The 27,082-nt window shown below is 35.2% G+C and overlaps 1 protein-coding gene across 49 annotated transcripts in view; it reads left to right on the forward strand.

The window, feature by feature from the left end:
• The first annotated feature begins 204 nt into the window (after positions 1-204).
• The window catches only part of Dscam1 (Down syndrome cell adhesion molecule 1), a 302,800-nt gene continuing 275,922 nt past the window's right edge, over positions 205-27,082 (forward strand). For all 49 annotated transcript variants that reach the window (XM_081758591.1, XM_081758585.1, XM_081758592.1 and 46 more), the window contains exons 1-2: positions 205-363; positions 773-940. In XM_081758591.1, coding sequence (XP_081614717.1) covers positions 883-940 — 58 coding nt within the window. In that variant the 5' untranslated portion in view covers positions 205-363; positions 773-882. The remainder of the gene's footprint in view (positions 364-772; positions 941-27,082) is intronic.

The raw sequence follows: 27,082 nt of genomic DNA on the forward strand, positions 1-27,082 counted from the left end.
ATACAACAAACCTCTACTTTACAGCCAATAATACGTATTTCTAATTCTGTATCTCTCTCCTAGGTTTTTCTTTGTTTTCTCTTTTAAAAAAATTGCTTCCACGTTAATGAAGAAGGGGTTGGCACGTCTGCTCTTCTCGCGGCAGATGTGCGAGTGTATGTACCGCAGACGCTATCGTGGACTCGCTTCGTTCTTACGGCTAATGTACTGTATGTTTTCCTCGGCTAGTTCGCGAGCCTGCGCGGTACACGGGTTCTCTTGGATGTTTTTGTTGTATCGATAGTGAGATCGTCGGCTGCGGACGGTGATTTTTGGCGTTGTGATTATTGTGGATTTTAGCTTCTTTCTCCAGGAAAGAAAAAGGTGTGTCAACCTATTTTTGCCTTTCTTTGGTTATAAGCTTCAGGCAGTTTACTTATTGAAGTGGTGATTCAAGCGTAAATAAACTGCAAGCACATGGTATATAATTATTGCTGCAATGACGCGCGCGTGCATGTATTATTGTCGATGTATGAGTGTGTGTATGTATGTGTGTGTGTGCGTATGTGCATGTGGGAGAGAATCATTAATTAAAATGTATAGTGTGCTCCCTAAAATCGAAGTAAAGTTTATTTTAATAAAGAAATCTCATGACTGGTTTATTGAGCTATCTTTATATTTTTCCCCTCTCAGCCGCATATTTGTAATCTAGTGCAGTGTTTAGTTTTTTATTATTATTATTTAATTAAAAATAAACTACGATATTAATTATTTGTAATTATTTTCATTGCAGAGTCGACAGTTCGATCTTTGCATTGAACCCCAAGTGTTGGGGTTCGTCTATTCGCGACTTCTCTTGCATTTATGCTCCTAGGCGTTGGTGCATCCGCCTAAAACGGAGACATGATTATATTCAGCTTATGGTGGAGCTTTGCGCTCCTTCTACTCCTCGCTACTTCAGGTAAGTGCATGCTATTTTTTTGGTGCACGAATTTATCTTAGACTAGAAATAAATACTTTCATTGAGTCAAATATGAGTGCTTTGGTTGTCGGTGAAGTGAAATATAGCGCGGCAAATCTATCCAAAGTGGGTGTTTCGAGCAAAATTGTTTTCCGTTCCTGCCGGTCTATAAAGAGAACATTAGTATACAAGATCCAATACACTTTCTTTATATGCGTTTTTATTTAACTTGTATTAATAGTTATTAATCTGCGTGTTTGTGCAAATACGATAGTCAATTACAAGCATTACTTTGTGTTTATCTTAGGATGCATGTTTCAGACACCGGGAAACATTTTTGGTCAATATTTTTTCATCATTTCGAGTTGAGTTGATTTTGAGTTTAACGTCCCTTTCAGTAGCAAGGCTATGTGAGACGGGACCTACTAATTAACGTGGAATCTGAACCACATGAGCTGCCGCCGAGAATCGAACCCGGGTTTCCCACGCCAAAGGCGCGTGAGCTAACCGCTTAGCCACGAAGGAGCTCCATCATTTCGAGCTTACAAAATGATTATATATAATAGTGCTCAAACATATACGTACAGTTATGACATTTGGTATCTCAAGCTTTGTGTGTAATACCACCGAGGAAAAAAAAATGTTAATTTTTCTTTGTGATTACACCATTTTCAGCATGACAATTTTGTGACAAAAAAAATGTGTTGTCTTCTGAGAATAGAATCCTAAGTGTAAATAAAAGAAAAGTAAGAAAAAAGGAGGAATGGAAAAGAAGAGAGATACAAAGTTGAGAAAGAATTCTGAGAGAAGACTCACGATTATTCACCAGAGAAGAATCTTGTTGCAACATGGATTTAATAATTTTCTCGAACGGAAATTCCATATGCTTCGCTTGAATCTGGACGTTTCAAGACACACTGCAAATAGCATTGATTTAAACATGTAGCTCCTTCAGGGGCGAATCCAGGACGGACTTCTGGGGGGACGGTGGGTTGTAATACTGCTACTTAGAGCTACTTTTAGGAGCTCCAAGCTCTGGGATGGGTTTTATTTATATATAAAATAAAGTTTCCTCTTAGGGGGACGATCGCTTCCCCCTGGATCCACCCCTGAGCTCCTTTGGGGGAGGAAAAATTCTCCCAAGGCCCAATCGGTGGGTTGATTGGTCGTAACTTTTCAACACCCAGGCTACATGATACGTAAAATACAAAGTAGAATCCGTATCACGGGTAATGCGCCCAAATTTCAAGGCTTTCACTCCGGAAATCGAACTCAGCACACCCTACACCAAAGGCATGCGCGCTAGCAACTAAACCAGGAGAAAAGCAGTTTTCGATCAAATAGAGTAAAATATGGACGTTAGTTTAGTACCATTATCATAAAAGAGAAAAGAAAATTAAATGCTCATAATAATTTTCACTTATTTGTTTTGTACCATTTCATTTAGCAAGAAACGAGAAATCGTAAACGAACAATGGTCGTCAAATATTTTAGTATTAAAAGTATCCCAGAGTTAAAGAGTATCTATTTTTATTACATCAATTCTTAATTAGCATTTAAATTATGATACTTTATGTTTTTAGATACGCATGCATCTGTCCAGCTGCAATGGGCTAAATAGGCTAGACATTTTTGTGCACGCGATCCGGTTATTTAATCGTAAATGAAAAACTTATTTCCAAAATATTTTATTCTTACAAATATTGCACTTATGAAACAATTATAACACTACTTATTTATTATTATAATAGCTCTGATTATAACAACCAATGTCAACTAATGGTGCTTTTAGTAGGATCAATTTCACGTATCAAATGTTAACTTTTCAAAATAAGTACATCAATTCTGTATTATGGTCCACTATGCAGACGCGTACAGTTTATATACCTTTTATATATATGCATGGAGCTTTCAGTACACTGATATTAAGTGCTGCTTCTGGCAACATTTAGAGAAAGAGATGAATGGAAAAACGGGTCAAAGTACTGTCCTTGGTGACAGGGTACTGGAAGAGTCCGGAATCGAGCCCTGCGCAATGCTCTTTTCCTCGGCCCTTGACATTGGCTTTGTTCGCAATGCATGACTGGGTGAGTACGCAAACTCCAAGTGAGTACTACGCCCTCGAAACTGGTCCCAAACGACTGCAGGCAAAATTTTCTCGTAATCCTATTGATCCAAATGGATTTAATGTTACTTTTTTTTTTTTTATGAGTAGTACACGGTGTTACTAGAAGTAATTAAAATACATTTTCAGAACATTTTGCATACAGATAGCATTGACTCAGGATTTGACTTTTCATATATGGCCAACTGCACCATACAGTTATTGTTGCGAGGCAAGGAGACAGACGATGCAAGCAACTTCTGGAGAATAGTAATTTTCATTCTTCGAAAACCAAAGATTTGTAAAGCAATAATAATAATGTAAATATTTCCAAATCAAATAAAGTTCCCATGCGTTTGTTTTTATTTAATTAAATTTACTTTATTTCACTGAATCGAAAAATAAGAAAGCTATTAAGATCTCCCTTCTTTGATCGGTATTAATTCCAACTGGGTTGGAATTCTATGAGAAATTATAGGTCCACGCTTCATATAAATAACGTTTAATTCCAGTCAACCAAAACGATCTACACATTTGGCCTCCTCATAGGCAGCAAGTAGTAGGAAAGAGCTCCAATACAACATGCTCATTGCTTTCCAATTGTTTATTACTGTTCATTGAGATACTTTTGTGATCATCGTTTATCATGTTAAAGAGGATGCACATTTCTAAGGAAGAGGAGGTCCTACAAATATACTTAAAACGAACCCTACTAGGAAAATAATAATAAAGCTACGTAACATACGTATAAAATGTATTTATAAATAGTAATGTGAAATTTGTTATTTATTGTGAAATCAAACAAACATTGTGTTCAGAATTTGCGCAACAAAATTTCCTAATTACTCTGAGTCTTAAGTTTATAAATTTATTTAATTTATAATTATAAATTTATTTTGTTGCAAGTATCAATACTTTGTGTTCTCAGATAATTACAATGTGACGAAGTCTTTGTCTTGCCTATTATATTGAACGCAAGAGGTAAATTATTTGTGAAAATGTTCAATATAATAATAATAATAATAATAATAATAATAATAATAATAATAATAATAATAATAATAATAATAATAATAATAATAATAGCATCAATAGAAACCGAAAAGATTACGATTCTAGTTGTAGTCGTCCAATGGTAATATGCTGGCTAAGTATATTTTAAACATGATGATCATTTTTGTGGAATAGTGTATACTTCACCAAATATTTAAACTCGAATTATATGCACAAAAGATAAACCGTATTCGAATAAGTTTATATGCTTATATGTATCATAGGAGCTACAAGTACACTGTGCGCTTGAGCTGTCGAATTCAGGACCACTATATATTTTGACTTTTACGCACCAAAGATCCAAACGTAAGTTTAATTAATTCAAGACTTTTTCTTCACAAATTTTTTGGTTAGCTGAGTTTAGCGTACTTTTTCTGCAGTGAGGGTACATAAGATGTGAACCCACAGTTTAAGGTGGGATCCGATTCTCCTTAATACGTTCAAATTGGAAGGCTATCCTATAGAATTGAATTGGAACCTCAAAATTCGAGGAAAATACAATTTAGTTCTTTTCAATGTACCATCCCACCATTTATCTGACTTAGGAAGATGGTATGAGGGAAATTCATCCACCATGGAGACTTCCTTGAAGGTCAAAAGTAACTTTATGCACCTATCTTCTCATTCGTATGTTGAGAATGGCATGTTTAGGGTACCTTCTATTATTTTCGTGAATAGATCCCATCAACTTTTAAATGAGCAAATAGCTATTCACAGACACGCGCCAAGAGCACTAAGACAGGGTGGCCGAAATAATTTCAACTAACCTTATATATTTGACAGTTTACTTTTTGAGCACATAGCCTGTTTATCCAAACAAAGAAACTGAAAGTGTCAGAAGGCTGAAGTTGGCCGCAGGGGGCCGCTGAGCCTTCTGGCTATCCACTAGCTACGAACCTAGGTAGAAAATCAAATAACATTTTGAACCCGCAGTCGAGACTAATATAAAATAGGTTCCCAGTTTATAACTGATAAGGTCTCAGAATAATCAAACCAAATGTATCATCAGGGAACTAACCCAAATTCTTGGATGTAATTATTGTATTATACTACACATCAATTGTCAAAATATTTTAGTGATTTTCCTTTTCTTTGAAGCCAGGAACGTCATTTAATAGAAATACAGCTGTTGTGAAAGCACGCACAGCATGTGGAGGTGGAAGCCACCCACTGGTCTAGACGTCGGCCAGCGCCCTCCAAACTTGTCTTTTAGTTTATACTGACAAAGGCCCACCCACCTGAGTGGTGTTATCTGTAAATATTCAGTGTGAAAACGGACCTAATGGTATACATACGCTTACACAGAACGTAAATGTTTAAAGGAAAACCAAGCAACAAATCAAATTGTTATTTCCTGATCCATACGTGACTCAATACTTGGAAATAATAAGTACAAACTCATGTTGCATAATCATTTATATTTTGTTGTGAATAATTTGGGTTATTTCAGCAATTCAACACAAGAGCAATATGCAGTTAGGGGCGTCACGTGGAATAGAAAAGGGACAGTTAATTCCCTAAGTTTAACAAATTATGTTATATACTACGTGAAACAGTTGAAGCACTACTCGTATTAGTGGAGAACCTCCAAGCAAAAACCTGAAATGAAGCTCCAAAGCAGTGCTTCATAACTTTTATGAAGTTTTTAGTGCGCGTGTTTCGGGATTCGATCCCTGCTGGTGGTATTTGCCTCGCATAAAAACTCCGAAAGTTTTTCCTTCGAAATCCATTATAAGCAGTACGTCTCATCTCCAACGTTGGTGTACTCCGATCATTCAATCTATGAAATGGGGACTCCTTCATACCGCCATGCGGTCCAAAGAAGAAATAAGACTCCCAGAAACCCGTCTGGTATGAGTTAGAAACTCATTGGCACTTACATCTTAACCTATCTATATAAATAAAAATGAAAGTGAGTACTCGTATTTTTGTGACTTAACTCTTGAACCACCCGACCGATCTCGATCAAATTTTCAACATAGATGAGGTTCAGGCTTGGAATGTTTTCTGTCATTTCATTTTGCCGGTGCAAATTATCGATATTAGTGCCGAATCCATAGTTTTCGGGGTCACTGAGATGAGCAGGACACTTCTGATGCCATTTAAATCCAAATTCAGCCCCGTAACTTGCGGGGCGGAGTGGAGCGAAGATATATATATATATATATATATATATATATATATATATATATATATATATATATATATATATATATATATATATATATATATATATATATATATATATATATATATATATGTATGTATGTATGTATGTAAAATGATTGATGACTGATCAGAGAGCACTTCAGTAATAGTAAAAAGTGACTGACGAACGGGACATATTACTAATTTTTCTTATTTTAACCAAGGGAAACAGGTAATTGACGCTAGTTTCTTTCTTTCTTTTTTTTTTTTAAATAGGTCTAAAGATCTTCATGCGATCCCCCCCCCCCCCCTAGAGTTTTATATTTCTCCCGATATCAAAGAGACTGGATAAAGCACTGCTTTGTGGAGTTTCGGTATGAAGAGAGGCTGTCATTATTTTTATTGAGCTAATTAGTTTCTAATAAGCAACCGTACTGGTTTAGTCAGTAAGGTTTCTGTCTATCAACTGGAAGGCTCGAGTTTGATCCTTGGGAGATGTCTTTCTCTTTGTTTTCCCGCCATCAAAATGTAGCTCAGTCTCTGTGAAGTGGGACGGGAAAATGCGGCCGGAGCGTGATGTGTAGCATGGCCGGGCAGATGAGGTCATGAATATGTTCCAGTGACCCCGGGTACCGGGTCACTTTGGACTACCGGGTCTGGTGGGTCCTGGGTCACTTAACTTGTGAACCGTTTCATCACTGATAGTAACAATAGGACGCCATATAAAACTGAATATTCTTATCATAGTGAATAGAAGCTTTCTAATGCTACGTGATTCATTATTTCTGAGAATAATATTTTTTGTTTCAAAGTAAAGGAAGTGCGTCCTCAACAACAAAGAGATACGTACTGATATGCAAAGAGTTGTTATGTCATATTTCTCAGCTGAAACCAGGATACTATGATTGTATATTTCCTTTCGTGAACGCAGAGCTTTGTCTTATCAGCAAAAACTGCATTACGAGAAACCCAAGATCGATTCGGAAACCGCATATCTTCATAAATCCCCTTTTCAAACGTTATTTGGTAGTGCTGTTTCAGAATGACGGACGGAATTGGATAAATTAGTGAATCGAACAAGTACGGAAATTTATATTAGTCAGTGTTATTTTTCTTCGTAGGATCCATTTTCACTGGATCTCCATTTCACTTCGGCGCCGACTTCCTTCTCTATTTTTAACCGCATGGTATGTTGAACAGCGCGTGTTGTCCGTTGAGACTCCTCATCACGAGCAATATTCGAGAAACTTTGCTTTTAGGAAAAAGAAGTAAAAACAACACTTGAAGTTTCTGTGTGTAACTCCCTGTAGTCACGTTTCGTTTTTTTTTTTTTTTTCGTTTTAAAGAATAAAAAACTAACATAAAGAACGAAAATTGCAAAGATAAATGTTGAATGAAGCTGGAAATGTTTAGGAGGCCAAGTCCTCTTTCAATATTTTCTGCTTTTTTGAATTTCGGAGCAAATATAAATGCAACACTTGGTATACTTAGAGCAGCGTTTCTCAAAATGTGTTACGCGGATCACAAACGATGATCTTAGATTAAATATTAGTTCATACATGACATAAAAAATAAATTTTAAGTGAATCGCGTATTACAAACTACAGTATAACTTGAGAGGTCTTTCACAGTTATTTGCAGTAAAATTAATGCCATTTCCTGCTTTTCAATATAGCCGTAAAGCAAAAGATTTTTTGTTTTATTTTAGAACTAGCATCCTAGAACATGAAACACATGTGAAAACAGTAAAAGCTTGTGATGTCATAAGATAATAACGATATAAATCTGAGCTGAAAACAATAGATTCGAAACTTATCACACTGTTTCATATTCTTACAACTCTAAAATCTGTCTCTATGTTGACCTCCATCGGTTTCTTGAAAAGTCGCAAACTTATTAAAAAATAAAGAAAAAAACAACTATTATACAATCATAATATTATCACTTCAAATGCAATAACTAATTATATTTTTCGTATTGATTTATATTTTATAGAAACATGGTCATATTTCATGCCTATATAAAATAATTGATCATGCTTCATATTGAACATAATCCGCACAGGATCACTAGATAATGTTCAATATCGATTGTAGCAAATGTGGTGGCAAGCTGTGCCTTTGGTCATTCCTTAAACGAACGAGATACCATACTATTTTTCATCGGTAAATAATTTTCCGTAAATTACTAATTATATGTATACTGTGTTATTTTTAAATGACTGAAACAAGATAATCTTACGATAATGATTTAAAAGCTAGTCATTTGGTGGGACCTGGCCCCGATGCCCTCTTCTTCGTGGCTACACCCCTCTATAAAAGCATTTATCTTAGTTTGCGCTTCACACACTAAGATTTAAATGTTGTATTTTCTTTATTCTTTCCAGCACGATAATTGCCTACAAAATGCTACGGTACGTTCTTTATTAGAATCAGGCTAAATGGGTCTTATAAGATTGTAACGTTGTTGCATCTGTCCGTTACTCCACACGATAACTCTTGAATGATAATGAATTTTTTAAAATTGTTTTTTTTTTTTTTTTTTTTTTTTGCAATAGATAGATGAGCGATTATCACAACAGAATTCGTAAATGGAGTTACTTTGTTAACATCTTCACGGGTATCGGTTTCTGCATCGTTTAAAATTTATAATCTGTAGGTTTATACAACCTGTACACCAACAAAGAACTGTTGTTGCCTATGACAAAGGATATGTAGCTTTTCTTAGTGCAGGAATTACATTATCCTTTAGTTGTATTCTTTATTGTCTTTACCAAAGTTTATGACGATAAAGTTTATGTCTTTACCACCTAATGACGATAGATTCAGATAAGATAACCATTTTTAGGAAAATCCAAAACATCTATACTGTTTTACCCTTATAACCGAAATGGGGCTCTATTGTGTATTTAGAAATATCTTCATTCAACCTGCTAATGGGTAGCAACGGAATGAAATACAGATTTGTCGTATAATTTTTCATTCTTTTTCTACACTTTGGAACACGAATCTGATTGACATTTGTTGAAAACATCCGGAAACTCCTCCTCAGAAGAAGAAGACTACGAACACGTGACTTGAAAAAAAAAAGGCAGAAAGAAAGATCTATATAGCTCACGAATTCTACTCTGAACTGGACTACTAAATGTCTTGCAAATAGCCGTAGAATATACGCTGATCTGTTCGTACCACGTAGTAGACAATAGACATAAAAGGATTAGGATTTAGAATTCTGGGCTTTCGGCGTCTAAGGCCATTTAGCCTGTCACGTTTTGAGGGATGACGTCCCTCGACGAGCACACTATCCGGGGAAAGGGAAGGAAGCAAGCGGCCTGGGGCCTATAAGTTAGGTATCACCCCGGCATTTGCCTATTGCCTGGAGTGAATGAGGAAAACCAGGAGAACCTCATTCAAGACGGTTGGCTTAAAACAGCTTTTTATACTTTTTCGACTGAGTACCCCCTCCCCCCGGGAATCGAACCCGGGACTACTCGCACAATAGACATAGAAACAATAAACAGTAACACAGACTCTTTTTTTTTTTTTTTTTTTTTTTTAAGAAGTTAATTTCAATGAAGATTTTTTTTTCATTCCAAAACTTACAATAGTAAAAGATGTTCTGAAAAGATTTCTAAGAAATGAAGCTCACGGCGATATGAGGTGAACTTAACACCACAAGAATAACGTTGCCTGAATAGATACAGCCAATGTTCCAAGGTAGATTGGATAAGTAATGGAGCTGCTCAATTTAAGAGCCATGTTAACAGGTTTTGTCTGTACTTCTTCTATATCTTGGACCGCAAGGATCTCCAAATTATAGTATTGTCCTTTGTTTTCACAGTTAATAAAATAAAATACAAAACACTATTTTGCAGAACTCAAAAATTCTTCTTCCCTGGATTAGGATGTCATTTGAAACTCGCTTCAAACGATTAAGGTAGTGAGATTGACTGAAAGTCCTTAATATTGATGTCAAAACCACAGTCATTGTAACAGTACTTATTCTCTTCATTCATGAACAATACAAAAATATTAGCACCCTATTAGCCTCTGTGATTGTGAGAACCATCAAACTTTCTCCAACAAACATAACTATAAAGAGAGAGAGAGCCAGAGAATTAATACTTTATTGACAACATTTTAGCAAATATATAGTGTTCAACAGTGTTATTGACATTTTGTCTTAAGACTATTACTGAAGCAAAAATTATTCTAAAATTTGAAAATTACACATTATCGTAAAATATTCTGTTGCATTTATGAACTTCCTTTGCAAAATTTTTAAATATAATTCTTTGCAACACTGCTTTTTTTCTTTTCTCTGAACATCTTAACTTTCAAAATATGAAATATAATGTTGAACATTACGAATAGCTTTCATTTATGAATCCATTCAAAATTTAGAGATTTATTATTCATTGTTACATTCGTTGGACTTAGACCATAAACTTTACTTTCTTAGGTACAAACTGTAAATTGCCCTAAACAAACAGATTATTTTGCCATTAAAAGGGAGTAGGAATGAGCACAGCACAAATGGATTAAAAACTTCCATTTAATATAAACCATATTGCACTTTTCATAACCCTCCATATCTTTGTTTTATGATTAAAAAATATATATATATGTTTTTTCACGTGTAAATATAAAGATTATCTTTTCTTCACGAGAAAATAACATAATAGTTCGATGAAAACGACATATACTTCAACCCATAGACCCACTTTATTGTAGAATTCAAACTCGTGAATTCTCACGAGGAACCAAACTTTGGTCCCTGGCAAACAGTAATTCCATTTTGTTAGGAAGGTCCCCCATACCTATTTATGAATTTGATCTCTAGTTTCTATAGAGCATAATGAACCCATAATGGACTACATCTGTTGTTGTCTGAGGTCAAAGTATTCTCTTAGAGACGTACGCACAAAATGTCTTTAAATATTTGATATTGATGAACATAATTTATCTCGTGGTGTTGCATTAGCTGCACGAAATATTGACACAATCCGGTAGTTTCGTGTCGGTCGGCTAAGTTTTAAATGTTTCTTGGGGCTTTGTTAATTTATTAGCATGCATTAAAAACAAAGAGTAATAAAGCCACGATATTTGCATTACTTGCTTTCTGCAACAACCGTGACAGTAGAATTTCTTCCTTCCAGAATTGATTTAAATTTCTTTCGTCACTTTGTTACAATTAGAAGAAGATTAGAACATCTTATGAACCTACAGTTATTTAAGCTATCTTAACTCATGCACAACATCAATATAATTACACATAGCTAATCCCAAGGGCGGTTGTGTATGTTTTCCCCCTTTTTCCCGAACAATGCGTGCTGCAAATTATCACATTTTCTGTCTGCCTTTCTTTTCTTTCTTTTTTTAAAAAAATAAACCATGTAAATGGTTCCAATGTGAACGGCCTTGGAATTAGTTGCGGACTGGAATTCTCTTAACGAAGTGTGTTCTTGGAATCATTTAGCAAATGGTCTTGGCGTAGTTCTCTAGTTTTAACCATCTCAATCAGTTAAAAAAAAAAAAAAAAAAAAAAGTCAGATTTCTTTTCACGACTCATGTTGTATAGCAGTGATTGTCAATAGTGAGAACTCACAACAAAATAGATTCCGAGGCTATGCGAGATGCTATTTAAGGGTCTTCACTACAGCGAAATTAAAGTACCACTAATTTTACAGATTTTCTGTAATATCTTCAAAACAAATAAAAATATTCGAAAAGCAGAAACGTAGTGAACTAGACAATATGATTTCGCATGTGATACCGTTATCACAACTCATCTATCTGCTTTCGATTTGCAACTGTAGATAGATTTAGCGTTCTTTGCGGATTCTGTAAATAGTGGAATACCAAAAGCAGATAGGCCTAGATGAATTGTAGTAAAGGTATCACATGCAAAATCGCATTGTCTAGTTCACTACGTTTCTGCTTTTCGAAAATTTTTATTTGTTTTGAAGATATCACAGAAAAACTCTAAAATTAGTGGTAGTTTAATTTCGCTGTAAGAAAGACTTTTAACTCCGTAAAGCGCAGTTCGAACTATTATTTGGGTTTGTTTCAAAAGACAAAATTTCCCTGTCGGGAATAAAACCCGAGATCTCACGCGTTGGTCGGAGGGGATTCCAATAGTAAATACGCCAAGCATTGAGGTGTATAAAGGAAGTATTGTTCATCGTGACTGGAGCAACAGTATATATTCTATTGTACAGTCAGCGACAACAGTTCTTTCCGTTTGAGGAAATTAGTTTCGTAAATAACTTACCAATGGGAGGAAAATTTGAGTACAGTTTTCGGTAAATTAAAAAGAATGTAATTTTCTGTGCGTTCCAATCTTGAAACTCGGTTAAACGGTGTACGTTCCACCGCTATTCCCGAAATAAATGTCACCAAACCGAAAGAATTTTTGTCGCTGACTGTACATATATTTTTTTGCTATAATACTAGTTGTTTATTATTAATTATGATATGTTTTATCATTAATTTGTTGTGTATTCAGTTACGTTGAACGCAGCTTAATAACTTTATAAGGTGTCTTAAGCATCTTCCTTTACTTATGATCACCAATTCGTTTCCCGATGGGGCTAAAGTATTTCGTTAGTGACCAAAGATCACGAGAACGAGTCAGTCTTATTTATGTGTCTACAAAGACTACGGTGTTCAGTTTGCAAAAGGAAGAACATAGATTTGAAAGCGTGTAATATATTAGAGAGAATCATAATGTTGAACGGTTTTACGTGTTACATTATTCTAATAGAAATCAATGTCAATTCAAATGAAGATGAGCATCCTTATATCTCGTCGTTGGTGTGGCTCAAGTGAAGTAAGGAAGGCTTAGTGATACGTGGCAACGCTGACTGGAGTATCAATCATGAAGGATGACATCATCCAGTCATACTAAAAAGGAGGAGACAGAGAAAGAGGAAATGTTCATCCGCCCTTAAGAATTCAAACCCTGTTCAATATTGCACCGCAATCGTCCGCTTCGCCACCTTAGTCTAATGGATAATTCATCATGGAGAACAACGGACCAGAAAAGAAAGGAAGAACAAATGGTCTGAGTGAGGCAGTGGAACTTCCAAGTACTTCAACTTTTCGTACTATTTTAGGGGAACATACGTTTGGGGATTAAAGAGCGCTACCTCCATTAATCTTATAGAGGAGTTACAGGGAATCCAGGCACCCTGAAATAAATTATCAAGTGAATTTATGGCAACACAAGGATTAAAGTGTAATATAAGAAATTGAATTCGGTTATTTCTATTATCGATAATGTATAGCCTGATTGCTGACCGGTCCATCTCATATATGCTTCTCTTAAATATTCGGGAGTCCAATGTATCTTTTTATGTGCTCTAATTAGTTTTTAAATTAATAGACTTATTATTTTTTAAAAATTCTAAAGCTTCTCAGCCTCTACCCTGGTCTAGTGGCTAGCGCTTTTGTTTTTGTTACACGTGGTTCCATGTTCGATTCCCGGTCGGAGAGCATTAAAATATGACAAACGCATTACAGTGATTCCGATTCCACCTTAAGCTGCAGGTCCACGGACGCTCAACTTAGCGAAAACACAAACAAACAAAAATTAAGCTGTTCAGTTTCACTTAAATCTCAGAGATTACGGACATCACATTATATTTCAGTACGAATGTTATAGCTACACGTGAGGCCTTAAGTTCAATGTAAATTTCAAATTATACGTGCTCTTACCATAATTGAAACTTAAAAACATCTATACTATGCACGTGGTTACTAGGTAGTGTTTTTTTTTTTTTTTTCAGTTCGATAATCCACACATAAAACAAGATATAAACGTTGCATTATGCTCAGGTCCGTATTTACGTATTGTGCGCCCCTGTGCTCTAAATAATTTTTCCTCCCCCACACAATCCCCCCTGCTTAAAAAAACACAAATCTTAAGAGCTGAATTCATAGTTTTTGGGTTTGCTGAAATGAATAGAGTTTTAATCCAATTCAATTTGTAGGTCATGCTTCTCTCCTCAGGGAGGGGGCGAGATTTTAAAAGTAATCGAAAACGACAAATATTAGTGTTGAATTCATAGTTTTCGAGGTCGCTGAGTTTAACGGTATCAGTTTTCATGATGTTCAAGTTCATCCTCACCCCTTGCAGTGGGGATGAGAGAGGATGACATTTAAAAATAATCAGATAAACTAGCTTATTTGTAACTACTATAATTAGAGCGAATTAAACACATTAACATTTTCTCGCGCGGGACTCCGTGGGTTGCTAGTTTTAAATATTACTTTATGGTGAACCTTAAAATAAGTTACAAAATATTGCCGCCCCCTAATTCTGCCGCCCTGTGCTCAAGCACAGAATATCACTTACCTAAATACGGGCCTGATTATGCTTGAGGAAACAAAAGAAATAAGCTAAAAACTATTCTTAATGATCTAAATTTGTCAGTTTTTCATTATGAGACAACAGTCTATCGTACTCCACTGAGTCCAATATGATTAGGTTTGTATATGTAGTTTGATTAAGGAGCCTAATATAAGGAATATTCCTTATTGTCGAGAATTTCATGTACTACAATACAGTTTTCACCATTAACAAATATAACTAATCATTTTCCCTAATTTCCACTCTGTATCTGAAGTTCACATACACGTTTTTGGGCTTGGGGTTTAAGTACAGCTCATCAAGTCAAGTACTTAATATGGTATTTAAAAAAAAAATGAAATCTTTAAGTTTAACGTCCCACAGTTATGCCGGTTAGGCTAAAGGAGACGGTGATAATGAGAAATGAGTGAAATGGTGGAATGATGAAAGTGGGAGGAAACGGGAGAACGCTGAGAAAACACACGAGCACGGTGTTTGTCCACCACAAAGTCCACACGGCGCGAGCTGAGATCGAACCAGGGACCCCAAGCACCGGAGGTGAACGCCCTACCACTGAGCCACCGCGCCCCCGTTAATATGGTAAAGTATGACTACGTTTTGCACATACTACTTTATATGGTAATACTTCAATTTGTTTTCCCAATTATAAGTCATTAATGTTAACAAAATCATTGCATCATTGTCTGTTAATGGCTTAATTTTCTTCTCTCTTTTACATCTGAGGAGTCTCATATCCATAGCGTCCGGATGTTTCACGTTTCATCTTCGTGCGAGAATATAAAATAGAAAGCAGTTTTTAAGAAAAGGTCATTTGTTCTAATATAAGTGCCCCCGAACCACTGATTAGTTTGAAGCCTTGAGTGCGCTACAGATACGCCGTAGGAACCTATTGTTCATAACTTAGGCCTACATTATTTGCCTGTAGGAAATAACATTTAAGAAATGAGGCGCCTAGTATCCAATATCTGCCACATCCATTTTGCTTAGTTTCGAGTAATCTCGCAAAACGTGCACAAAGTCCCATATTTGAACTACTTTTTTAGTATGAAATATTAAGCTTTTAAACAAAATTCTGTTTCCATACAATTCTTTTAGATCAAATAACAAGCGACATATAACTAAATTTCGGTAAAAAAAAAAAAAAAAAAAAAAAAAAAAAAAAAAAAAAAAAAAGGTTGCTTGTCCGAAAATTGTAGCGTTTGAACTATCAAATTTAAAAAAAAAAAAAAGTCTTACAATGTGATCGATTTTGAAGTTTAGGAGTTAAAACTTTCTAAAATTATACGATAGTATATTGTAATTATTCCATCCTATTCTGTTTAAATTTTCTTGTGCACTACAGTAAGTGTTATCCAGCAGACAAGAAACTTCACGAATCTCGTGAACAACACTGATTTACTCAAGTCTTAGATCCCAAACACTGTTTTAGTGTTACATAATCCATAGAATAAGAACTGTACATTGATAAAGTCGAGCATAATGAAGAGCATTTATCAACGTTTAAACTCATTACGCAATGTATTCCAATAATAGGCCTAAATACGGATTAAATGTTCATATCATACCATTCGTGAAACTCCCGTGACGCGAAGGGATTTTGTTCACTTCTAGATGAAATTAAGAAACAAAACTCACACAGCGTAAATTTTGTCCATTATTTTGCGAAACAAGAAGCAAAAATTTCGAGATGTGACGATTTTTTTTTTTTTTTTTTTGAGAATTTGAGAATAGAGGACAAAGAATTATTCGAGGAGCGGAACGAGACGAGACTTTACAAAGTTTACAAAACGAGACGAGTAAACCTTATTTCTCGTTTAGCAGGTAACACCAACTACAATCAGTATGCTGATCCAATAATTCAAAATTGTTTTTAACAATTTTGATCGGCTCAGAGAACATAACTTTATAGATTATTTTCCTGTGTATTCCCTCCTCCATCATCAGTAAAATGCAGCGATGGCGCCTTGAAACGAGGTTAGAACTTCTTTCCAAATTCATTTTATTCATTCAGAGCAAGAAACCATATGTATAGAGATAAATGCTTGTCTTGGGCACAAGTGCCAGATATACATATAAAATAAAACTAATAAACGAACAAGTAATACCGATAAATAATGAAATTTTAAAAACAAGTGCATACGGTAGTCTCATCAATTCACATTCTAGCACATTAATATGTTCACGAGCCGTTTAACGCGTGAGACACAGCACATATTAAGCGAAAAGCAAGTGGAAGCGAAGTATGAAAAAAATAAATATACGTATATGTATGTTGTGTTCAGTTTTTTTAAAAAAAAATCTCCAGAAAGATGAACAGTATGAGTAAATGCAAAGAATCCACTCAGTAGAATGAAAAAAAGAAGAAACAAAAGAAGAGAAGCTATTTATGGTGGGCGTTCTAGAGTAATCTGAAGGAAATGGTTGCTCTTAAATCTTGACTTGAAAACTACGGATCGTTTGCAGAGCTTTTGGATTTACTACCATCTCGAGGAAGGGTTTATCTTTTGCGGTGGCAGGGAGAGCAAGATAAAAGGTTCGCTTTCCTAAAATTCTAAAGAGACGTTATAACTGCACTTAAGTAGCGTTGCTAGGATTTCATTTTGGAGCAGGAAAAGTCAACTCAATATCTACACTCGAATCGGGAAGAAAAAAAAAAAACGCTTTTATGTATGTGATTCAGATTCCTACCTTGATCTTAAATAAATTAAATTAAATTATATACAAGTTTTCAATTATAAACTGTTCAAATGATCCAACTTTTTTTTCTGAGAGATTCTGTGTATCCATGTAGATGTGTGGGTAGAAAAGGGATATCGCATTTATACAAAGGAATTGAGTTGAGTTGATTTTGAGTTTAACGTCCCGTTCAGCAGCGAGGCTATATGAGACGTGGACCTACTGATTAACGTGGAATCCGAACCACATGAACTCCCGCCGGGAATCGAACCCGGGCCTCCCATTATACAAAGAATGTTCGAATGAGTGTGTTTGACTGTCAAATTCAAATTCACATATCCCTTTCTCTGATTCGGAACTTGACATCATACTCTCGGATAGTATAGCTGATGAGACGAGAAATATATTGTCTCGTCTCAAAAAGGAGACAAGAGTCGAGACTGGAAGAGTCTTTTCGAATTCGAGACGAAGCAAGAAACATGGCAATTCTCATCTCAAAAACGAGACGAGACGAAAAGCATCATAAACAATTCTCGTCTTGCCTCAATTATTGAAAAATTTTATGTTCATTTTTTAAATCAAAGATTAGTCTATAGGCTGGTGTCGAGTCTGGTTCTATTCCAGGTAGACAAACACCATGTACTATAATTTTCTCAAGGTTTTTCCGTTCTCTCTCACTTTCTTCATTCCACTGTTTTGTTTATTATAATCATCACTGTCTCTCCTAGCTTTGAAATGTACTCGTGAGACGTTAAGCTTAAAAAAATACCTTTTTTATTACCGAATGGAAAAAACCTACGATACTTTCAAGATGATAATCATTCGTAGTGCTCTGGTAACATAGAAATAGTTAATTTTAAAAAAAAGAAGCAAAATGCTGCGCTCCTAAGAGGACTTAAAACAGAGTAAAGAAGGTTATCTTACCGTATACTATTTAACTATATTGAAAAGTAAAACGAGGATAACTATAAAGAGGAATGTTATGTGTTGAACAAGGCCTTCCAGCAAAGTGAGTCAAGAGGAAGAGGAGTGAGAATTTATGTAATAACCTGATTCACAGGAATAGAATATAAACACGCGACTGCACAGTTTACAATTTGTGTACTACTATATGCTGTCCGTTTTCTTCTCCATTTAATGTTGGTGGCAATCACCATTCACTCGCTTTGAAGTGGGAGAAGAAATAAGCAGCTGTGAAAACCAAACGACCTTGACATACAAGGCTACGCAAGTGAACATACATTATTATAATTGAGTGAACATATTTTTATTTCTGTCGTTTAGAATTTGGTGCTATTTTAAAAGTTAACAATCCATTTTCCACACATCATAAATGCGAATGTTACCCATCATTCATATGTTAGTACAAGTGAGATTTTCGAATTTGTCAATAATAGAAGTACGGTTCTTTTGAGGTTTTCATTGAAAAAAGTGTTTTATCCAGACATGTTAGGGGATAATTCCCCCCAAGTTCTAGAATTTCCCCCATTTTTTAAGATATAGGAATAATCAGGCCCGTATTTTTATAATGTGCGCCCCTGTGTTCTAAATAATTTGCACAAAATTTGCCGCCCCCTCCGAAAACAACCAATATTAGAGTTTAATTCATAGTTTTTTGGGGTCGCTGAGACGAATAGTGACAGTTTTAATCCAATTCAATTTCAAGGTCATAGTCTACTCACCAGGAAGGGGGCGAGATTTTAAAAGTAATTGAAAACGACAGATATTAGTGTTGAATTCATAGTTTTCGAAGTCGCTGAGTTTAACGTTATCAGTTTTCATGATGTTAAAGTTCATCCTTGCCCCTTGGGTTGGGGGTGGGAGAGGATGACTTTTTAAAAATAAGCAGATAAAGTAACTAATTAGTAAGCACTAGTACTAGAGCGAATTAAACACATTAACATATTTTCTCGTGCTTGCACGGGACTGTGGGTTGCTAAATTTAAATATTACTTTGTTGTGAACCTTAAAAAGAGTTGGCCGCCCCCTAAATTCTGCTACCATGTGCTCGAACTCAGAATAGCACTTATCTAAATACGGGCCTGGGTATAATATGTAGTGTTGAATACAGTGTCCCACCCTAGAGCTCTAGATTCCCCTACCCTACCCAGACATCGACGAGATTGGATAAAGCACTGATAAAAAATTGCTATGTATTAGTCTTATTTCTTCAAAGTTGTTTCAAGAACCTAACTAATATGTGGAAATACTGACTTTGTTTCATTTCCTTACATATCTTTACACTTGATTCTGGGTTCGATCTCTGCCAGGTATATTGAATTTTCGATGCTGATCTAACATTATGAGGTAACTGCGGAACTAGTTAATTGGAAAATGAGTAGAGTTGAGTTGATTTTGAGTTTAACGTCCCTTTCAGTAGCGAGGCTACGTGGACGTACTGATTAACTTGGAATGCGAGACACATGAACTCCTGCCGGGAATCGAACCCGGGTCTCCTACGCCAACAGCGCGTACGCTAACCGCTTAGTCACGAAGGAGCTTAATTGGAAAATGAGAAATTCAATTCTGTTTAATATACGTCTGTACATTCAATCTAACTTTTTGTGGCTAGTGAAAATATCTGTCGAAAACAGAATCAGTAATCATTTGATGAGACTTGATTCCTCCTTCCATATCCTGCTTCTTTTTTAAACGAAGAAAACGGAAAAAACAAACAAAAAAATCTGGCGCCGAGAAGGCAAGGTTCAATGCACACGCAAAGTTACTTGAGTGGACATGTAAACTGAGCTCCACTATTACTAACAAACTCTGTAGATTGGATGGATGGACGTGGTTTTATAAATAGTAGCGAATGGAGCTTCTTCACATACATCTAGCATCAGCAATTTCTGTTTCTTCACTTTTACTTCGTCGATTTGTGTTTATATCTCTTGGGTGTTGCCGCGAGAGGAGTATTAGGAGGTATTCGACCTCCAGACGATGTGTCAGTCACGCAATGTCATCGCGTCTATTCGAGTGGCTGAATGATTAACAACTTCTCGTTTGTTTCGAAGGAATCGTTTTCGGCACTATCTGCTGCAAGGTCATGAGCAGCTTCCTTCTGTATGGGTCAATCAATAAACGACAGAAGATAAACAAATAGCACTGTCAACAGTGAATACATTAAACTATTAGGTGAAATTCATTTTTATTAAAAGTTCATATACAGTGAATCCCCAATTATCCGAACTAGCGAATTTTGGAAACAATTCGGATATGCAGAAATCCAGTAATTAAGACAGTCATTAAATAAAACGTTATACTTTAAAACGTCTAAAATCTATTTTGTTTAATAGAAGATAAGACTAATACATGATGAAAATAAAATTACTTTTACATGAATTAAAAAGTACAATACTGCTAGAAAATCAGATCAGTAATTAACCGTACTAAATAACTATTATAAATTTGCTTTTATTATTATATTCATTGGTAACTTTTATAAAAAGAACATCATCTTGTATTATGCCTGGATTCCTTTGTTGACGTCTACGTACCTCATTAACGAACATTGTGTTAAAATAATTTCTACAAACCAGCGGCCAAACACAAAACAAATAGGAAAACACACAGTAGCAATATAGATACCACGCCTTCATTCACCAAAATTTCCACCTTGCTGACAGATCGACTGTCGTCATATGTTAAAGGCACTACTATTCGCTGAGTTTTAAGTTTTTCGTAGAGTTTGCGGTCCGTATTATTTCTGTCCTGTGCTGCGAATGTGCAGAACCAGTATTGTTAAGAACCAACTTCCAGAACCGATCGTCGAACAGGGCCCTTTTGAGCATAAAGTCATGCTTTGTTAGTGGTGGAACTACGAGGAGGTAATTCACTTCGGGTTCGTTTCTAACGGTCGTACCATCAATGCCGACCTTTATTCCGGACAGTTGGAGTGAATATGCTGCACTGCGCCAATAGTATCCTGAATTGGTGAACCAAAAGCTCGCCCTGCGGGAACAGGAAAACACCAAACCACACTTCGCTTGAAAAACGCACCAAAAAAATTCAGGAACTTGATGGCATCAAACTGATGTCACACCCGGCATATAGTACTGACCTTGCCCCTTTGGATAACTACTGTTTCGGACTATAGCGCATTTTCTGAAATCATGATGATTTGCCAATCATCAGGAGGTGATAACAGCAGTGACTGACTTCTTGGTTTTAAGGATAAGATGTGGAATCGAGAAACTTGCCGGAAGGTGACTTCATACAGTTCAATAGAGGGACTATAGTTGGAATATTAAGCTGTTTTCATTGTAATGTAATAAACATAGTTGTGTGCTGTACCAAAATATTGCAAGATTTATGATTCATTCTTGTACATTACTTAGATTCTAAATTTCGTGTTTAATAGAATTTTGTCAGTGCTGCCTTACTGTACTTACATTCTAAATTTCTTATTTTGTTTATTACCTGTGTTACTAACTTTTCTTTTCTTTCTTTCTTTCTTTCTTTTTCTTTTTTTTTAATAAAGAAAATAGTGAAATAAATATTTGACAGTTTTATGGCTAATTTTGACCTTCAAAGCCGAAAAACTATTTAAATTTACGGCTTTATTTCTTTTAAGCAGTATTTTCTTTGAAAATTGAAATAAAACTCTCGTGTGCCACCATATTTGCTCTGTATACTACGTTCTGTTATATTAGGCGGGAAAGCAACATATAATTCCTGCTTTCTTCCGATACGCTTGTCAGCTCTGGCAGTGAGACCGTATATTCTTATACACATGAAATTGAACTCTTATATGCAGATAGGAGATATAGCAATAACAAACAAAATACTATAAAAAGAAATCTTCGTAGCATCATTTCTGCCATTCTTGTTATGATGAGTCGCTCTCTTTTTATTGCTACTTCTAACGAGATTGTTTGTTCTTTGGACGGAAAACGTTGAATAGAGCATTTATTTGTCCTCGCGGTGAGAAGTTGTTGCAAAGAAGAAAGAAAACGAAAAGATGATAGAAAGAGAGAATGAACTTACTTGTCTAGATCTGTTCTTTGATGTATGCAGCAACTTCATCCCTCTTCAGTATTGTTAGACTCTGATAGAAGTTCTGGTCACGTCCGTAGACAGTCTTGTCGTTTTGTTGAACGGGAGGACGGGTAATCTGTTTCCGGTACTTGCAGAGGGAGATTGTTCGATGGTAGATGTATTTTCAGATCAGCAGCAGCTCAGATGTAAAGAAATTCTACCCGTTATACACATTCAGACACCCCGTAGTTCAATGCGCACAACATAAAATTATCTTTATCTTATCAGCTGTAAGATTTTTAATCAATTTACTTGCTGTGACAGCTTTCAGTCATGGAATTAACATTTGAATTAAAAAAGGTGTTTATTATTACACTCTTGTTATGTGCATAGAGACATATTGACAATGTGAACTGCACCCAACAAACATTAGTCAAACTTGACTACTTGGGATAATGGACATAAGTTTGATTGGACTCGGCTGTTTTCCATAAAGGACATAGAATGTTAGGGAGCAGGCACGTACGCAGGGGGTGGGTCCTGGAAGGCCGGATTTCCCCTGAAATCCCAACTATTTGTAAATTTAGTCTCATTTTACGGGCGATTCTACGAATTTCAATATAATTCATCCTCATACTGAATTTGGACCTCATCCAAAAGCTTTGGATCCCTCCTAAAATAAATTTTTGCGTACATGAATGTATGGGAGTGATTATAATACTATAGACTTATGGAGGATAGAGATGCTATATTTCGAAAGTGAAAACCCAGGACATAATGCTTCCGTCTGTGGAATGCGCGAAATAAAAGGGTGAAAATTGCATTTATTTTTTTGCACTACTAGTAAATGAACAACATTCGCTTTAATACGAGCATGAATCACTTTCCCAATTTCTTACTATATCAGTACATGCTCCTTTACAGACAAAGAAAGACTAAAGAACACACAAAAGGAGTGAATTACTATAAACAAACATACGTATAAACATAGCATTTTAATATATAGATGTTTGGGTAAGTTTGTGACAAATTTGGAGAAGTTATATATATGATGTGAAATAAAATTATTATTCTTGTTATAAATCCATGTTCGATTACGCCTCATGGTGGTTCTACAGAGTTAGCATGCAATAAATAGGTTTTGCCATTCAGTTTAAAGCAAAGTGCCTGCAATGTCCATCAACCCGCTATATGTAGCTCGTGTACTGGTCGCCTAACACAAGGATATCAACCTTAGCAACACTAAAGACAGTGTTGATCTTATGGGTTTAAAACCTCTCTTAAAACGTAAAAAAAAAAAAAAAAAAAAAAAAAAAAAAAAAAGGCACATTTATGAAAATTTCAGTGAAAACTGGCTATTCTACACATAGGTGGCCAATGAAAACGGCAGCTTCCTAGAGGTTGTGGTTTCTGAGATCTCATTCTCAAAAGAATCAACCATAAACATATAAATGTAACCTTTTAATATAGTACTAGCTGAACCTGCGCTCTCTACACAGCGCATCATTCACATATGAGCATAAATCTCCTTGTCAATCCTTACATCATCTGTACATGTCCCTTTACAGACACAAGTAAAGGACGTCTTGATAAAAATCGGCAAGGGGTGTCATAAAAGGGAGATTTTTTTCGATTATTTTTTTCAATATTTCACTCCGTTTGCAAGATTTGAGCCTACTTCCGGTTGAAGTTTCTAATTCATGTATGATCAATGTTTTTTTCTTTTCTTGCATGCAGTATGGAATAAGCATATACATTACATACACAATTAATTGTAATATCGGTGATACGTGGTGTTTGTTGGGCAAAACATTTCAAACAATAGATTCACGTTAGACTGGAGAAATGGTTATCCTTCGTTTTTCATCATTTGGCCATAAAACAAAATGCCTGATATATATGCAACCCAAATATACACCTGTGTGGTGTTGGAATGTATAACTCGTAGGATATGATGCTTTTTTTAAAACATTTCAACGCTTCCAGTGTACCCCTGAAAATGTAATAAAGAAATAACGGCCATGCTTTTCTTTTTTTTTTTAAAAAAAAAAAAACAATTATAACTGGACAATCTATACAAAATTTGCAATCGATCAGTGAAAATGACATCTTTCTAGGGTATGTGGTTCCCGAGAACTCTCTGTCGAAAGGACTGGCCACAATCATATAAACGTCCACAAACATATAAACTTTTCTAGCATTTTAATATATAGATATTTGTGGTATACATGTGGTTAAGGAAAAAGGAAAAGAAAGAATGAATCGGATATTGGCTGAGTATAAATTGAAGCATTTATTAATCCAATCATAAGCCTAATTAACAGTTCGATTTGAACATGGAAACGAGTGTTCTTTAAATGGAGGTAAATACTCACTCGATTTGTGGTTCTGCTCCAATCTTTGCGTAATCAATTATCTTCCATATTTTGACGATGTGTAATATATATATGTTACTTTTGGAACAATTAATACTGTCAACCAAACAAGATGGCAGATTCAATCGGTCACAGCGTGACAATGTTTAGTTGTTATGAGAGCTTAGCATGGCAAAAGAGAGAAGAGTTTCTCTTTTATGGATGCGTTCTTGACCTCGGCCAGAAAGTGTACAACTGGAAAAGCAATCAAGGATCTGGAAGCTATGAAATAGCAATGCAGTTCATAATTTTAAATTATTGGTAACTACATTACAGTAAGATTGCTAGTTTCCTTCTGTATGTTTTCCAATGATTCTCCAATTTAGAAATGTTCGAAAAAGAGAAAGTAAAGAATCTAATGCTTACTTATGTATGAGTTTTAATGAAGAATTGACTCAAACACCACAACAACAACAGCAACAACAATAACAACAACAACAACTACTACTATTACTACTACTACTACTATTATTATTATTATTATTATTATTATTATTATTATTATTATTATTATTATTATTATTATTATTATTATTATTATTATTATTATTATTATTATTATTATTATTATTATTATTATTATTATTATTATTACCAAGACTACGATATGCGTGACTAGTGTTGGCTACGAGACGAGACGAGAAATTAAGTTTTCTGACCTTGTCTCCATTCTCGAAGAACTCGTTCTCGTCCCTTTTCAATTCTCTTAAAGCTATTCTCGCCTTATTCTGTAAATTTATGCTCTGAATTTCTTCTTAATTTCTCCTAGAAGTTATTAGAATCCTTCAGCGTCACGAGAGGATCACGAAGAGTATGGTATAACAACATTTAAATCGTATTTAGTATTGAAGTAATGACTTGCGTATCTTAAAACATTGATAAATGCACTTCGTTGTATTCCTACAACTACTTTATCAATTTATAGTTTTTTTTTTTTAACTATGAATCATGCAACACTAAAACAGTGTTTGAGATTTAAGGCTTGGGTGAATTAGTGTTCGCCACGAGACTTAATAATTTCTCATGTTTCTTGTCTCATGTTGAATTTAAAAAGGTACTTCTTGTCTGTAAAACAATACGAGACAACAAATTTCTCTTCTCGTGGGCAATACTATGCTGCTATGTATGACAACCAGCCTCGACGAGACGAGACAGAGTCGACTCTTGTCAAATAGGCAATCGTAGATATGCGATTTGAAGAGACAAAATAGCTTTTAAAAAACTATTATTCGATCACTGACAATTTCAGAGTGGTTTCTGACTCTCATATCTCATCCATCGGTGCGGCCCTCATATTAGTATCAGATCTGCGCTATTATACATCTATCATTGGTTAATTGGAGTTTACGTCACTTTTCCTAGTTTGACTTTTTAACCATTATAATCAACGACAAGGACACGAACACAGACATCGAGGACAGTTAAAAATCCTACCATAATCTCCAGAGAAACTCGAACTCCCATGTTTGCTTCGCGTGATAACTGTACAATGAATTTTGTACATAAAGGCTGAGTCGTGACTGCAAGACTTTCGGGTGCCTAACTTCAGGAATGTACCCTCACCCTAAAAGTCCCAAATTTTCTGTAAATTTACTCTAAGAGTGATTTTACAAATTTTAGTGTAACTTATCCTGATGTTGAATTTGGACTCACCCTCAAGAAAACTTTGGATCTCTTCTGAAATAAATTCCTGTGTACATGCCTGCCTAGCTTCCTTTCTAATATTCGTTATACTGCCATATAATATTCACATTGGACTGTTTGCATTGTTGGAAGCATACGACAAACGTCAATGCATTCGACAAAGGACAGAAGAGAAGGGTGCGTTGTCAAAGGAAAGTTGCTGTTCATTGGTCTACAACTTTGCAGCTGAAACAGAGGTAAGACCGTGGAATGAACAGTCATTCATTTTAACAAGAAAAGACTTTGACGATCTTTGAAATCAGTAATACATTGTAGAGAATTGCAATACACAGTCACACACAAGTGAATCTTTATAGTGAAAACCATTTAAAAGAAGAAGAAGAAGAAGAATGATACTAATAAAATTATTTCTACACATTTTACCTAACATTACTGAAATAATATTCAACATACCTACGAGACGATTATGTTAACGATTCACTGGCAGATTGTTTTCGTCAAATTGTGATTTTTTTTTTAAAAAAGTAACATTTTAAGGGAATTTAATAAAATGTCTTTCAAAATTTTTAAGTATATAGGCTGTGTTGAACACTATGCATAGATAAATTCAGAAAAAGTCCGATTGTTTTCTCTCTGGATGAAACCAAGTGTCTCTATAAAAACTTTAAACATTTTAATTAAATAATCTAATAGGAAGATTAATTATAAAAGAAAGAAAATGATATGGAAAGTTCACCACTGTATCTATGTTGC

Source organism: Thermobia domestica, chromosome 5 (genome assembly GCF_964235325.1).
Source record: "Thermobia domestica chromosome 5, izTheDome1.hap1.1, whole genome shotgun sequence".
Classification (NCBI taxonomy): Eukaryota; Metazoa; Arthropoda; class Insecta; order Zygentoma; family Lepismatidae; genus Thermobia; species Thermobia domestica.